Here is a 15,086-nt window from a genome sequence, read left to right on the forward strand (position 1 = left end):
TTTGAATCCTTTTTTTTTTTTTTTTCAATTAAAATTTTCAAATTTATGCACAAGGATTGCAATTTTAGGGGAAGAGGGATGACCAGTAGATTTAGCCATCCCAGTATTTGACTGATTCTATATCTTATCATCCCTGAAAGGATCAAAGACAAAGTTAACCACAGTAGAATTTGAACTTATAATGGAAAGAGCTGAAAGAAATGCCTTTTTTGTTTATTATTCTTCTATTTATATTGTGTGATTTTTAAAATAAATATATGATACACAATAGAAACCCATTTGGGCAATTACAAGATATCTTTAAAAAAAAAAAGATAAAAATAGTTTATTTGCAAGAAACAAGTATCATTTATTTGATATGGTAATTTTAGAAACATTGGTGCTACACGAAGGGGAACATTACAGATTTACAGATGGGGTACACAATATCCTTTACGAATTTTATTCTTTTACTGTTTTCTTCCACAGCATAAACTTTGCATTGTCCTGTTAGATTTGCCTTCTTGATAGGAGGAATATCCACAGGAAAATGGCCAAGTGAAAAGCAAACATGATCGAGGTATTTTGAGGGTCTTCCAGCCTTTGGACATGGAATATGTAGGAGGTACTTCTTAACTGTTTGCTCAATCTAAACTGCAGAGAGGTCAGAGGTTTTCAAGCAGTAACAATATTATCATGATTGTCATTGCTCTCTTTGTCAGTCTAGGACTTGTTTTATAGAAGAAGTATGAATTTCACAGTCCAAGATCCATTAAGTGAAACATCTTTGAATAAGTACTTCTTGTCTTGATTCCTAGGTATTGGGTAATCACTGAAATGCCAGCTGACTGCCAACCTCACGTTGTAGTCACAAAGAATCTGATCTTTTCTAAATTTTTATTCAAGTAATTACTTTCTTCATAGCTGGACTGTGTATACAACAGGTAATCTTCCACTCCACATCATTTCTCCTTCCTTCAGTGGTTCTGGCATTTCCTTTCTTTTGGCCTACAGTATGACACACATCAGTAACTTCTAGACAAAATACATCAGCTAGTAGTAGACTTGTATAAAAGTTATCAAAACTTCAGCAGTAGTTTTGTTCTAGTAAAAGTTTCATGATTGTCATGACTACCTCCAAGGACACTGAGGCCACCAAACGGCCCATCAAGTTTTGTTCTACAAAATATCATGTTATAAGTCCATTCTGCAACATATGTATATATATTCATGAGATATCTCATGATAACCTGGGAAGAGATTAAGATGTTTTGAACTTTTTCAGCTTACCCAATACCCAGCATTAATTTGGGAAGGGAAGTGAACCTACAAGCCATACACTGCATGATGGTATATTTTATTTATCTGCCATACATTGCAGTGGTGAGTGAAAATACACAGTTGATAACAGCATATTTTTATCAAATGTTGAAGGCCTTGATCATGTGAGGGCTGTAGAAGGACAATCTTAGGAGAATGAATCCTGTTCTTTGCTTATTCAATGCCAAAACACCAGCATAGAGTATGGACAATTCCAACAAACATCAATATAAAATGCCAGAGGATCCAATAGATGGTGAATTATAAGGAGGGTTTATGTTGGGTATGATGTCTTGATTAGATGATGATCAAATGACCTTGTGTGAAGCAGAGAGAAGGGTTTAACCCTTTAGTGTTCACATTATTCTGCCATAATTAATTCTTTTTTATCCACATTGTTTTTAACTAGTCATGCATTATCTCGTAGCTATGAGATTTTGATGAGGTAGCTGTTAATTTTAAAACGATATTGTAGGGTTGGTGTGAGAGATCAGATCTGGCCAGTTTGAACATAGAATAGGCAGAATACTTTTGGCCGGATATGGCCAGTTTAAATGCTAAAGGGTTAAAGTAATCTTTTAGAGTAAAGCTCAAATAACAACAATAACATTGAGCAATACAATAGAGTATGAAAGTTATTTCTTACATAAGCATATGATCCCCTCCCCCGAACTTGCTGGCTTTGTGCCAAAATTTGAAACCTTTATCATTATCATCATCATTATTGAGAGGTTTGACTGTGGGTATTATTTATGGTTAGCAATAACATTATGGGGAAAGGAGACTAGATTCTCAGAACTAAGATTCTATTATTATTATCATCACCACTACAAAAATGCCTGAATTTTGTCCAGTCATATAAACACCATCTTCTTTATCCCTTAATTTATCTTCTGTCTTACAGTTTATTTCCACTGTTAACTCACAGAACATTTCAATAGAAGACAATAAAGGAAATAACCGATCAGTTTTGTGTTTGTTTCTGGTTTCTTCTATAAAATTTCGAAGTGAATATTTTTAAAATTTTCGCTGCATAGTTTTTCTGAAATAAATTTGTTTTCATTTTTATTCTTCTGTATCACTGGTGAAGTTGCAATCACTACTGAAAAGGGGGTTAAGTTAAAGACAATACAATCTTCCCCTCATATCTTTACCCAAGACACAAATAGTTACAAACAACACTATACCTGTAAGCAAACAACCTAATGACCATTGATCTGCAGTGGTTTTCATCATCATCATTGTCATTTAACGTCCGCTTTCCATGCCAGTATGGGTTGGACAATTTGACTGAGGACTGGTGGACCAGGAGGCGACACCAGGCTCCAATCTGATTTGGCAGAGTTTCTACAGCTGGATGCCCTTCCTAACACCAACCACTCCGAGAGTGTAGTGGGTGCTTTTACGTGCCACTGGCATGAGAGCCAGTCAGGCAGTACTGGCGACGGCCACACTCAAAATGGTGTATTTTACGTGCCACTTGCACAGGAGCCAGTCCATCGGCACGGCAACGATCTAACTCGAATGTCTTGCTGGCAACGGTCACGCTCAAAATGGTGTATTTTACGTGTCACCTGCACAGGAGCCAGTCCATTGGCACTGGCAACGATCTCGCTCGAATGTCTTTTCACATGCCACTGGCACAAGTGCCAGAAAGGCAACGTTGGTAACGATCACGCTGGTGCTATTTACGTGCCACCGGTACGGAAGCCAGACAGCTGCTTTGGCAACGATCGCGCTCGGATGGTGCTCTTAGTGCTCCACTGGTACAGGTGCCATCACAATTTCACTTTCACTTGACCCAACAGGTCTTCACAAGCCGAGTTTAGTGTTCTTACAAATTTAGTTCGATTTCGATTTCACTTGCCTCATCATGTCTTCGCAAGCGGAGCTTAGTGTCCAATGAAGGAATGTTACGCATAAGTGGGCTGGCTACATCCCTAGCAGAGGCCTTGGATTTTGGTCTCACTTGGCTTGCCGGGTCTTCTCACGCACAGCATATTTCCAAAGATCACGGTCACAAGTCATTGCCTCAGTCAGGCCTAATGTTCGGAGGTCGTGCTTCACCACCTCATCCCAGGTCTTCCTAGGCCTGCCTCTGCCACGGGTTCCCTCAACCGCTAGGGTGTGGCACTTTTTCACGTAGCTATCCTTTCAATACAAACGCACCTGAGCTGGTTAACTGCAAGACCAAGAGAAATATATATATAACTAACAACTATTACAAAATAACAGAGGTGACTGTTACCTTGGTAACTTTTGAGAAACAAGCTGTGCTGATAACATTGACTGTTTTGGCATCTTTCCATGTGTTTCTTCGATACAGCTCAACCATAACATCCTGCAAAATAAGAATCAAATATTAACTGACTTCTGTGTATACATGTATTTAGTATAGAATCCAAATAGAACACAGCAGATATAGAAAGATGAGTAATACCGTCAGAGAAGTAGCTCTTGTAATTACAACAGAATAGACACAAAAATGGATATAGTTTGCAGATGTTTAATCAAGTGTCAAAAAAGACAAAAATTGCATGTAAAATGGACGCAGTAGCTAATGTATTTCTCAATACCATTGCTAAAAATATCTATTTAACCCATTACCTACCAGTGATCTCATATGAGATCGCTTAAAAATTACAAATTTCATAATTATCTGTCAATATTTACACACATCTAACCTTTTTTGCTATATCTACTAGGTATATTTCTCTGATATTCAAATGAGGTTTGCTAATTTTTCACTCAATATCTCGCTTATTTCTATTTAAAATGTTATTTTGATCATTCCAGCATGTTTCTAAGGCTGTTTTATGCTAGAAATCAAAGTTTCATAAAAAAAATTCCAGTTAATAGAATTATGGGGGGTAATGGGTTAAGCTAGTATTTTTGAAAGTAAGATATTTCTTATGAAAAAAAAAAAAAAAGGTGATTGTTTATTTTAAAGTTATTACAAGAGAAATTTATGAAAGGAGACATGTGACTCTCCTACGAGAATAAGTTAATCAAAATCAAACCAGCTAAATGTAAAGATGGTTTATGATGTTAAATATGGAATCTTTGTCATAGGAAATCACTGGTCAACAAGAGTGCTGCTCATTATATATGAGTATTATAGATAAATATGTCTAATTAGTGGGAAAATAACGCAAGCACACTGAGAATAAAAGAGACTAGTAGATATCAATAATAAGATGAGATGGTGTGGAATTCCAAGTTTAACTATGAAATAGAAAACAACATGACCTAAAGGCTGATGAGAATTTACGATGGATAAACTTATCAGCCAGGTAATTTTAATGCATTACTTTGGATACAGGAAGTGTGCTTCAGGTAGGAAAAGAAATAGCAAACAGATTTCAAAAAGTTTTAAGAGAGAGAAAAATTCTTATAAACATACCAGAGACTTTTTAGCTGCGATTGCATTGCTATCCTTCAGCATGTCATACATGAAATTTTGCAAAGTCTGAGGAGAAAATAATAATATAAATTCTATTAGAGTTTAAATTCATCGTATATATGTACAGCAAATTCTGAGTTAACCCTTTAGTGTTCAGATTATTCTATCAAACATAATGCTTATTGATTCACATTGATTTGAATTAATCATGCATTATCTCATATCCTCAAGATCTTGATGGTGTAATTACTTAATGTAGAATAACATTGTAGGGTAGGTGTGAGAGCCTGGATCTGGTCAGTTTGAACATAAAACAGATTAAATATTTTGGCCGGATATGGCCGGTTTAAATACTAAAGGGTTAAACATGCAATTGAAAGAAGTACCCACGAAAGTAAAATACTTCATATTTCTGGTTACTTCTCTCCATCATATTTATGTTTCACTTAGTCCTGAAAGGGCTCCTTATCATAATAGTGATCGTTCTCTCCCTCTTGCGAAGTATTCCCACTTTTTCTCTTTAGTGTTATTCTGTGTATAATCAATTGGATGAGATATGATACTGTATGTCTGCACACGTAGTAAACCCTAACCAACTTACCTCCACCAAATATTGTAATCCAACCAGCATTAATCCATTATAAATTACTCACCTATTACAACCCAAATCTTAATGATTAATGACTAATGATTATTTTCATTATGCTGAAAATATATTCGATTGACTTCAGTGAGTTACTACCATATATTTTACCTTTTTCAAAAAGATGGTGAATAAAAGTAAGACTTGTAAATGTCAGCTAGGCAGTAGTTCTTTACCCACAAAGAAAAGCAATAATCTCTAACACACTAACAATAATGGCTTCTTGAACTAATAATATTTCTTAAGGATATAATACTGAATGGTATCCATGCATTTCTTTAAACATTAGCAATACAAAAGACACGAAATGCCAGTTACAACCAGGAATCAATAATATGTTTACAGATTGAATCCCTGAAAACTTCACAACTTTGTAACACCCTCAACTTGATAACTAAAACATCAATACTATTTTTTACATAGAGCCAAGTGCTTAATTAAGAAAAGGAAAAGACATAGATGATATTTTTACTTACCCTGTTCAATTTGCCATTTTTATGCTTGGCATTTACCTTGTAAATATCTGATACAACATACGAATAAAGGGTTTGTCGAAGAAGTTTATCTGAGCAGATGAAGAGTTGGAAAAACAGTTGCAACAGATCTACACCTGATATCAAACCTTTATTCCTTAAAAGAATCAGAGCACGGCAAAGGGACTGTGGAGAAAGAAAACAGACATTTCATTTAGTCATGTATATGTCTAAGATTCCTGGTAAATTTAATGTTAAATTTATGACCATCATTATCATCACTATCATTTTAAGAATTATTCTTCCATGTATGATAGCATCAGATAAAGGAAGAAAAACAAAGTTGATCTTAATGGATTTGAGTTCAGAATTCACTATGCCAAGTGCAGGAAATAATAATAATGCAAGACATTTTTTCTAATACTCTAACAATTCTGTCAATCCATCATTGTGACTAATAACCATGACGGTAATAATGATTTGTTGCACTGGTGCGAGACCACAAATTTCAAAGCAGGAGACTGGTCCATTTCACGGACTTCAACATTTAACATGCCTTGCTGTGACTTGAACTCAGATCATAAAGACATGTAACTAAATACAAAATGTTCTATCAAACACTCTAACATTTCTATTCCACTATAGTCCAGAAGTAGAGGCACATGGATTAGGGGTTAGGGAGTTGAACTCATGATCATAAGACTGTTGTTTAAATTCCTGGATCAAAATACTTAATTTCATGCTGTTCCAGTGCTCTCAGCTTGCAAATACGAGTAATCCTGCAGTGGACTGCTGTCCCATCCAGGGGGAAATTATATTTATCATGGAAACTGGGAAATCAGCCCTAACAATAATGATTTTCTTCAATAACATGTGGCCATAAGATTGTACAAAAGAAATGAAGTTGAGTTAAATGATTGCTGTACATAAATGTTACATTCTGAAAGGATTTGAATTCAGAACATAGAATGGGATAAATAGTTACTACATGATACTATTCTGAACCATAATTTTTATCACTCTGATCCCTTGTAATAAAAGTAAATAAGTAAAATTTCAGAAAATAGATTTAGAATTAAGTAATATTTGCAGCCACTTTAACATGGCTGTCCAATTGAGCAGACTCAACTGCAATTTTTTTAACCCCAAGAGGACATCTCCTCTAGCTGGTTAACAATGTGCAGCTGCATCCGATAAAATTGCAAGCAAAGGAGTGTACCTCTACCATTACCTAGCAACGGGACCAGTAGACCAGTCCTGGTTTCAGGCTATTTCTACCACTCCTCAGTGCTGGACACCTCGTCTGCTGGAGAGATGGTAGCTCGCTTCTGCACGCAATATATATATTTCAAGTGAACACACAGTCGCTGACTTTGCAATAAGCCAACATGCTAGTTCTAAAATCTCTCTCAGAGATCAATGCAGTAGTAGTAATGATAAGTAATGTTTGTAGCCACTTGAACATGGCTGTCCGTTCGAATGAACTCTACTGCGATTTTTTAACCCCAAGAAGACATCTCCTCTCGCTAATTAATGATGCACAGCAGCATCTGATAGAATTGCAAGCAGTGGAGCATACCCCTACCATCACCTAGTGACAGGACCATATAAAATAAATAAATAGACTTACCATTCTTATAGTAGGGTCCAATACCGTAGAATGTCTCAAAAGAAGTTCTTTAAGTTGCTGGGGGAAATCAATCAGATGCTCTGCATAACAAAGTGCTACCTGGAACAAACCAGAAACAAAAACAAGGATGTTAAAATTTATCATCATCAGCATCATTTTAACGTTCATGTTTCATATTGAGTAACCATGGAGAGTCTCTCTCTCATTTGATTTGTATACAAAACCTTTTGTCAACCCTTTAAATTACATGTTTACACGTCTGCCTTCTCTACCATCCATTGGTTCATATTTAAAGCCCAGTTGCTTCACTTTGCAAGTACAAGGTTTTAGGTTGAGTTTCATTGCATAGCACTTTGGGCAGGTGTTTCCTATTTTAGCTCTAGGCTGACCAATGCCTTCTGAATGAATTTGTTAGACAGAGACGGTTTGAAAGCCTGTCATTTTTGGGGATGCGCCCACCTTGGCATCCAATGATGGCTTGTTTATATCTCCAAAAATAAGCAGTTTGACAGAATAAATACAAGACTTTTTAAAATAAATAGAGGGGCCAATCTGTTTGACTAAACCCTTCAACGTAGTGCTACAACATGGCTGCAGTCCAATGACTGAAACAAGTAAAAGAAACAACTACTTACATCCAGACAACCTCAAAAGTGCAAAAACAAACGCAAAAAAATTAAAATAGCTTCCCATATTATTTGGCAACTCACTCAGCAAACCCACTCCAACCGATGGCTCATGGTGTGTTGTCTTCTCTCCTTGCCTTTCGTACCATTATTACATGGTCTCTACTCACCAAGTCCCTTCCATCACTTGTCTCCCTCTTTTTCCCACTACCCTGAAGCATGCCCAACCACCCTTAACTCTGCCCTAACCAACACAGCAAATCCTTTCTTCCCAGAACATCCTCTCAAATTCCTTTTTTGCCTGTGTTTTCTCTGCATTCACTGATTTGTAACATTAACTTCATTGATCTCACTAGTCTCAGAGTACCTGTAAAAGCTTATAACCTTTTTCCTCTAGAGCAGCGGTTCTCAACCAGGGTCTATATACGATTTTTAGGGACCAACACAAGCAAAATAATAATTTGGAGTTTCCCAGTAGTGTTTTAGGGGTCCCAGAAAAAATTTTGCTTTAGATGTATTTATTGCAAGAAACAGCTAGATTTCTTTCTATAACATTTTACATAGTCCAACCCACACAATAACGAAATAGGAATTTTGAAAGAAGTTTTTATAAAACTAGTTTTTAAACTGAATGGCTAATGGGGGTCCACTAGAATAAAATAGTAATCAAAGACACCCATAGATAAATAATGGTTGAGAGCTTCATGCCTCAAGCAAACTATCATCATCAGTCCATTTTCCATGCTGGTATGGGTTGGATAGTTTGACAGGAGCTGGCCAGGTTCCATGCTTGTTCTGGCATCGTTTCTATGGCTGGATGCCCTTTTTAATACCAACCACTTTACTGAGTGTACTGGGTGCTTTCACGCAGCACCAGCACAGGTGCGTTTCCGTGGCACTGTTACAGGTGTTTTTTACATGCCACCAGCACTCATGAGCCCATAAGATTAGGAATGCTCAGCTGGAGAGAGATGCAGGGGTCAAGCCTGTATGCAGAGACAACCATGCTTTTACTTAGCTTGACGTATTTGACATGTCTTTTCAAGCACAACAAACTGTCAGGAGTTTTGGCCCCTGTCATCCTCTCTATGAATCCCAATGTCTGTAGATCCTTTCTCAGGACTTCGTCACATATCTTCCTGGGTCTACTTTTTCTACATGTTCCCTCTACGATTAGAGATCAGCACCTCTTCAAGCAACTATAAAAAAACAAAAAAGTTTTAAAAACCCACCCAATTTACTAATTTGCATAACTTTGAAAAACAAATATCGTATATGCATAACTTTGAAAAAAAACGACATATTGCAACAGAAAGTACCTTAAACAATTAGTTTAGCATACTGCATTCACACATAAGAAAACAAAATTACCTGTGCTAGAAACATGATCATTTCATCCAAACTTTTGGAGTACTGACTGGGTTTAAGTTGAAAAATTTCCAAAGTTGAAAGGAAGTGCTGGTGTTGTTGCAAAAACTGAAAGAAACAAATTAATATTCTTTATCAATCATTGATATCAAAAACACAAAAATTGCACCAACTTCATCAGCTAACTGGTGAGAATGATGTAATGGAATAAAGTTTGGATGTTCAATCTTAAGTTTGAATAAGCATTCGTGTATATGGCATCCGTTGAATTTGATGACAAAGATTTAGCTGTTTAACCCTTTAACATTTAAACTGGCCATATCTGGCCAAAGCATTCTGCCTCTTTTACGCTCAAACTGATCAGATCTGGCCTCTTACATTAACCCTACAATATGTATATAAAGTCCTACAAAGTATATATGGTAGATATATATATAGCCTTATAAGGTTCTTACCATAGAGAGAGAATGGATGTTTCACATCAGAGTACTGTTCTGTGAGACAGATGTTGACAAGAACTTGGATTCAACATCCCAATGTGGTCTTACATTCTTGGTCACCATCTCATGTATTTCTATGTCAACAAGCATCACCGCTAGATGGTTGTCGACACTATGCTGGATTCATCTGTGCTTTAGAAAGGCCTAGCTTTTGTCTTGCTGAGCGTCTAGCAACCTTCCTTGCAAAGCAAGCATGCCAGTTTAGTTACCAACAAATTAACTATGTGATATATTGTACCCTATTACATGTTCACTGTAGCACTAGGTGTGTGTGGTGTACATATATTCACAATAGAAAAGCATTATAATTAAAAAAGCAATTTATGTACTAACTCTTAAAAGTAATAATTAATTTGGTTTAATTAATAAAATTGAAGTGCATCACTGGTAAATATCTGCTAAATAATCCAACCCAATAATTAAAACAAAATCGATAAGCAATATAATTATGATTAAAACCATTTGATTAAATTAAATTCTGTATATGACTAGTCCTCCTTGATTCCAGCAGGATTTGGGCTCATAACTTAAGGGAGAGTTAACTAAATATAATATGGGGGTGACGGTACCTGATATGTTCCAGAATAGTCACTATTAGACAATTGTCACACATTCGAAACTCTCCCCTGATTTCATGCTCGTATGCAAATTAGTTTGGATTTTGGAGTTATCTCCCTTCACTTTCTTGATACTCTCTTCACCAATGATTAAAGTCTTATAACTTGTGTAAGCTTAACCGTCCAATTGCTAATTAATGATATTAGGAGAATCCCATCTACATTAAAACGATTATTTGATTATTATTAACATTCTAGTTTTATCTTTAACTGTTTTTTTTTTTGTCATATAGTGTTTTAACTTTCCTGGAAGAAAAAAAAAAATTTTTGTAGCCCAGTAATCTAACCAACTGTATAACCTGTCTTCAAGCAAGACAACATTTTGACACTGATGTCCCCTAGATTAATTTCTTCCAGACACTCCATTAGATATTTCCAAAATAGTGTAGTGTATTTCTCTAAAATATAAATATATATGGTTGTGGTACTGAGAAGTTTGCTTCAGAACCATGTGGTTTGGAGTATGATCCCACTGTGTGGATACTGTCAGATAGCTGCAGGTGGACTCAATGCCTTGTGAGTGACATTCATTAGATGGAAACCAGAAGAAACCCATTGTGTGTGAGCGTGCACATGACTGAATGCATAATTCCTCTCATTTTGACATATGAGCTATAAGTAATTTGTTAGGTAACAGATAAGGGTTGGTATCAAGACAAGCATCTGGCAGTACAAAACTCCGCCCACTAGTGAGGCGGTAAGGGTGGCACTTTTAAAGGGGCAGTACTTTTGGGTCTGCTGTAGGCAATATGTGGTTTTTTTGTGGGGTCGAGGGGTGGCAAACGGAAGCGCTGCCCGGGGCAGCACACACTCTAGCTATGCTAGTGATTGCCTTAATGAAATCTCATTTGACTCGTGTATGGTAAAGAAGTGTGATTGAGTGTGTATTCCCTTTGTCTTGTCATGTGCATGCTCATTGTAAACAAAGAGTTATCATTTAAACAAACTATATTCATTGTTGACAATACTCAACAAAAGTATGTGGGTTGTTTGTTATTCAATAACTTAAGGGAAATATCTTGCTGGGAAACAGGTGAGAGTGATAGGAAGAGCATCAGCCAAACAAAAAATTGCCTGACCCATGCAGGCACAGAATAGCAGTCATTAACGTGGTCACTGGAGGTGCATAAAATGGTTTGATAAGCAGTACTTCCATGGAAAAAGCTTCTGTATTTGCTATTCACTTTGCATCTTATAAAGTACTGCATACACACTGTCTCAATCTCCAAAACTATCCGTTTCCTTTCCACACTTATAAAGCTACAGGTCCAGACAATGTCATTTATGTAACCTTCAATGCATGCCAAAGTTAACCACTACTTTCACCAAAGTCTTCAATTTCTCTCTCTCTACAGGAATATGTTCTGATCTTTGGAAACCGACAACAAAGTATCTCATTCCCAAGAAGGGTAACCACTCTGTCTCTACAACATACTCTGTCCTATTGCATTCACTTCTACATTTCAAATATGATGGAGACAGCCATTAATAACAACTTCCGCACCTACTTTTTACTAACAAGGCTTTCATAATGCTAGATCTTCTGGAGACCTACCCACCTACATCCATCATTAGTAGGGTCCCACTTGAAAACTTTCGTAAAAGTAGTGTTGTTACTTCAGCGAAAACGTTCTATTGTGTCTGACACATGAATTCTCTTAAGAAAACTCCCCATCTTAAGGTGCCATCTCATCTCTGGGATAAGTGGTTTTTCATTGGATTGTACTGTATTGTTTTGGAATACATAGAGAGGGATCTTTTTGAACTTACAGTCTTATCAACACTAGTATGCCCAGGTGAAATGTTTAGTTTTGTCCCCTACTCTTCTTCCAATACATCAACAACCTACTTGCACTCACATAAATTATGGTATGACCCTTTCTTTCTCTTTACCTTTCTACACCCAAGCATCATCACGTAATCTCGACAGCCATACTAAAACTGCAGTGACTTTATAAACAGAGGCCTCAGAAACAACCCCAACCAAACTGGGTCATGCCAATATTGTCTTCAATAATACGAATACAAAATCAGTGCATGGACCAACAAAACATTATCCCACTCACTGACTACAAAAGAGCAATATTCAGTCAGAACCATCATGGTTTCTTCAAACACTAAGCATCCCCATTACTGAAGAACTCTCCTGGAGACTTCTGGAGCTCTCCACAGCCTTATTCAAACCTCACAATTTGAATTTGTCCCTAACTCCAGCTGTTGTAGCCAAACTCATCAAGTTTCTTGATGACATCACTGATGGTGGCTCATGAGTGTATATTAAGTATCTTGACTATGCAAAAGCCTTCAATTTTGTACTAAATATATGACTTGTGGCAAAACTTTCTGCAACGGCTGTGAAAAATGATCTCTACAACTAGCTGATGTCCTTCATTTTCAGCTGAAAACAGGTAGTCACGGTTCTAGGAGATCAATCTTCACCTTATGAGATGACACCTAGTGTACCAGAGTGATCCATTCTTAGATCCCTATTGTTTGTTGCATACATTAATGACACAGATGTCAACTTGAAGAATGTTATAATGTTGAAAACCACAGATGACATCAAGTTGTACCTAGAGATAAAAAAGAACAGCTCCTATACACTCTAAATCTTTCCTGCAATCAGATCTGGACACAATGGATAACCAACTGGCAACTCAAGCTGGCTGCGGATAAATGCACCACCATGCATTTAGGGAGGGAAAACCCCGCTTTTACATTGTCCCACAACAGCAACAACTCTAAGAACCCTGTTGGTAAACATGACCTGTGCATTGTTATCAAAAGCAATGTATTGGACAAATCAAATTTCTAAAACTGTCAAGAAGGCTGAGTGTGTCTTAGAATCATTCAGTAAGATCTTTGTCAGCCACTCTCCAGCTATCTATCTAAAGTTGTATATGATACATCTACACTTAATCTGGAACTCCTATCTTGCATGGCATATCAATCTCCTAGAAACTGTTCATAAACGTGCAACCAGACGAATACCTGTCATCAGGCATCTACTATACTCTCAACGTCTTACTTCCTTGGGCATGGACACATTAAAGCTCCAATGTCTGGCAACTGACTCGGTAGACAAAAGATTATCCACCATCTTCCCAACAATAACCTTAGGTACCTTTTTGAATTCCATATCTAACACTCATGGACATGCATATAAAATCAAAAAGCAACACAGCACCCATGACTTTCAGAAACATTTTTTTCACACACACAATTGCTGAAGCATGGAATAAACCATCTGCATCAGTTATTAGCTGTCAGTACATTACATCCTTCAAAACTTCCATGTTTCCTGAAATTCACTAACAGTACACCAGATGCCCCCATCCCTCCGTTTTTTTTTTTTTTTTAACATTTTCAAGGAGCTATAGTGCATTTGAGAGCACTGTATACAATAAGTACATGTTATATTTATACTGAAATGCACTTCCTAAGTAATTTGATTATTCTTATAGCTAGGGGTGGAGGCACAATGTGTGAGGATTACTGCATTTTTTTTACTTGGAGAAAAATATAATCTTTACAAATGTTCAATACCTTACAAAAACTATATCAGCTGAACAAACTGAGCTGGGGCTTGGTACTACTGCCATAAATTTGACTCAATTCTCCAGATTACATTTGAGAAAAGATTTATACACATAAATATCCATCTTTAGATGTCAAAAAGATCAGAAACGCAACAAAAATTTTAATAATTAAGTCAAACTGAAAATTGGCACATATGAAATAAGCGAAATTCGACTGAATCTACAAACTTAACATATAGTTCTATATTTACGAGATGAGGAATTCGATACATTATTTACATTCAATGGATATTTGTCCTCATCTTGTTTGTTGTTAACAACGTTTCGGCTGATATGAAGACCTGTTGGGGAAGCTTGCGAAGACTTGTTGGGGCAAGTGAGATTGAAACTGAACCAAATTTGATGACTGACACCCGTGCCAGTGGAGCGCTAACAGCACCATCCGAGCAGGATCACTGCCAGAAAAGCGGTCTCGCTTCCATGCCGGTGGCATGTAAAAAGCACCATTTGAGCGCGATTGTTTCCAGCTTTGCCTTACTGCCACTTGTGCCGGTGGCATGTGAACAAAACATTGGACTGACTCCTGTGCAGGTGGAATGTAAAAAAACACCATTTGAGCATGGCCGTTGCCAGTACCACCGGACTGGCCCTCGTGCCGGTGGCACGTAAAATGCACCCACTACACTCTCGGAGTGGTTGGCATTAGGAAGGGCATCCAGCTGTAGAACCTCTGCCAGATCAGATTGGAGTCTGGTGTAACCATCTGGTTCACCAGACCCCAGTCAAATCGTCCAACCCATGCTAGCAAGGAAAGCGGACGTTAAATGATGATGATGATACCTTCCAGCCTCCTTCAGGTGTCTTGGGGAAATTTCGAACCTGGGTTCTCATTCCTAAGGTAGTTTTCGATGTTATTATTATTATTATTGTTCAGGTCACTGCTTGGAATCGAACTCGGCATCTTGGGGTTAGTAGCCCGAGCTCTTAG

The 15,086-nt window shown here is 37.1% G+C and overlaps 1 protein-coding gene across 1 annotated transcript in view; it reads right to left on the reverse strand.

The window, feature by feature from the left end:
* LOC106880306 (protein SDA1 homolog) overlaps positions 1–15,086 on the reverse strand; it is a 65,329-nt gene that overhangs the window by 49,119 nt on the left and 1,124 nt on the right. Inside the window, exons 2-6 of the mRNA XM_014930185.2 lie at positions 9,446–9,550; positions 7,449–7,547; positions 5,822–6,004; positions 4,703–4,768; positions 3,548–3,640 (exon numbers count right to left, since the gene is read on the reverse strand). Coding sequence (XP_014785671.1) covers positions 3,548–3,640; positions 4,703–4,768; positions 5,822–6,004; positions 7,449–7,547; positions 9,446–9,550 — 546 coding nt within the window. The remainder of the gene's footprint in view (positions 1–3,547; positions 3,641–4,702; positions 4,769–5,821; positions 6,005–7,448; positions 7,548–9,445; positions 9,551–15,086) is intronic.

This window comes from Octopus bimaculoides, chromosome 13 (genome assembly GCF_001194135.2).
Source record: "Octopus bimaculoides isolate UCB-OBI-ISO-001 chromosome 13, ASM119413v2, whole genome shotgun sequence".
NCBI classification, from domain to species: Eukaryota; Metazoa; Mollusca; class Cephalopoda; order Octopoda; family Octopodidae; genus Octopus; species Octopus bimaculoides.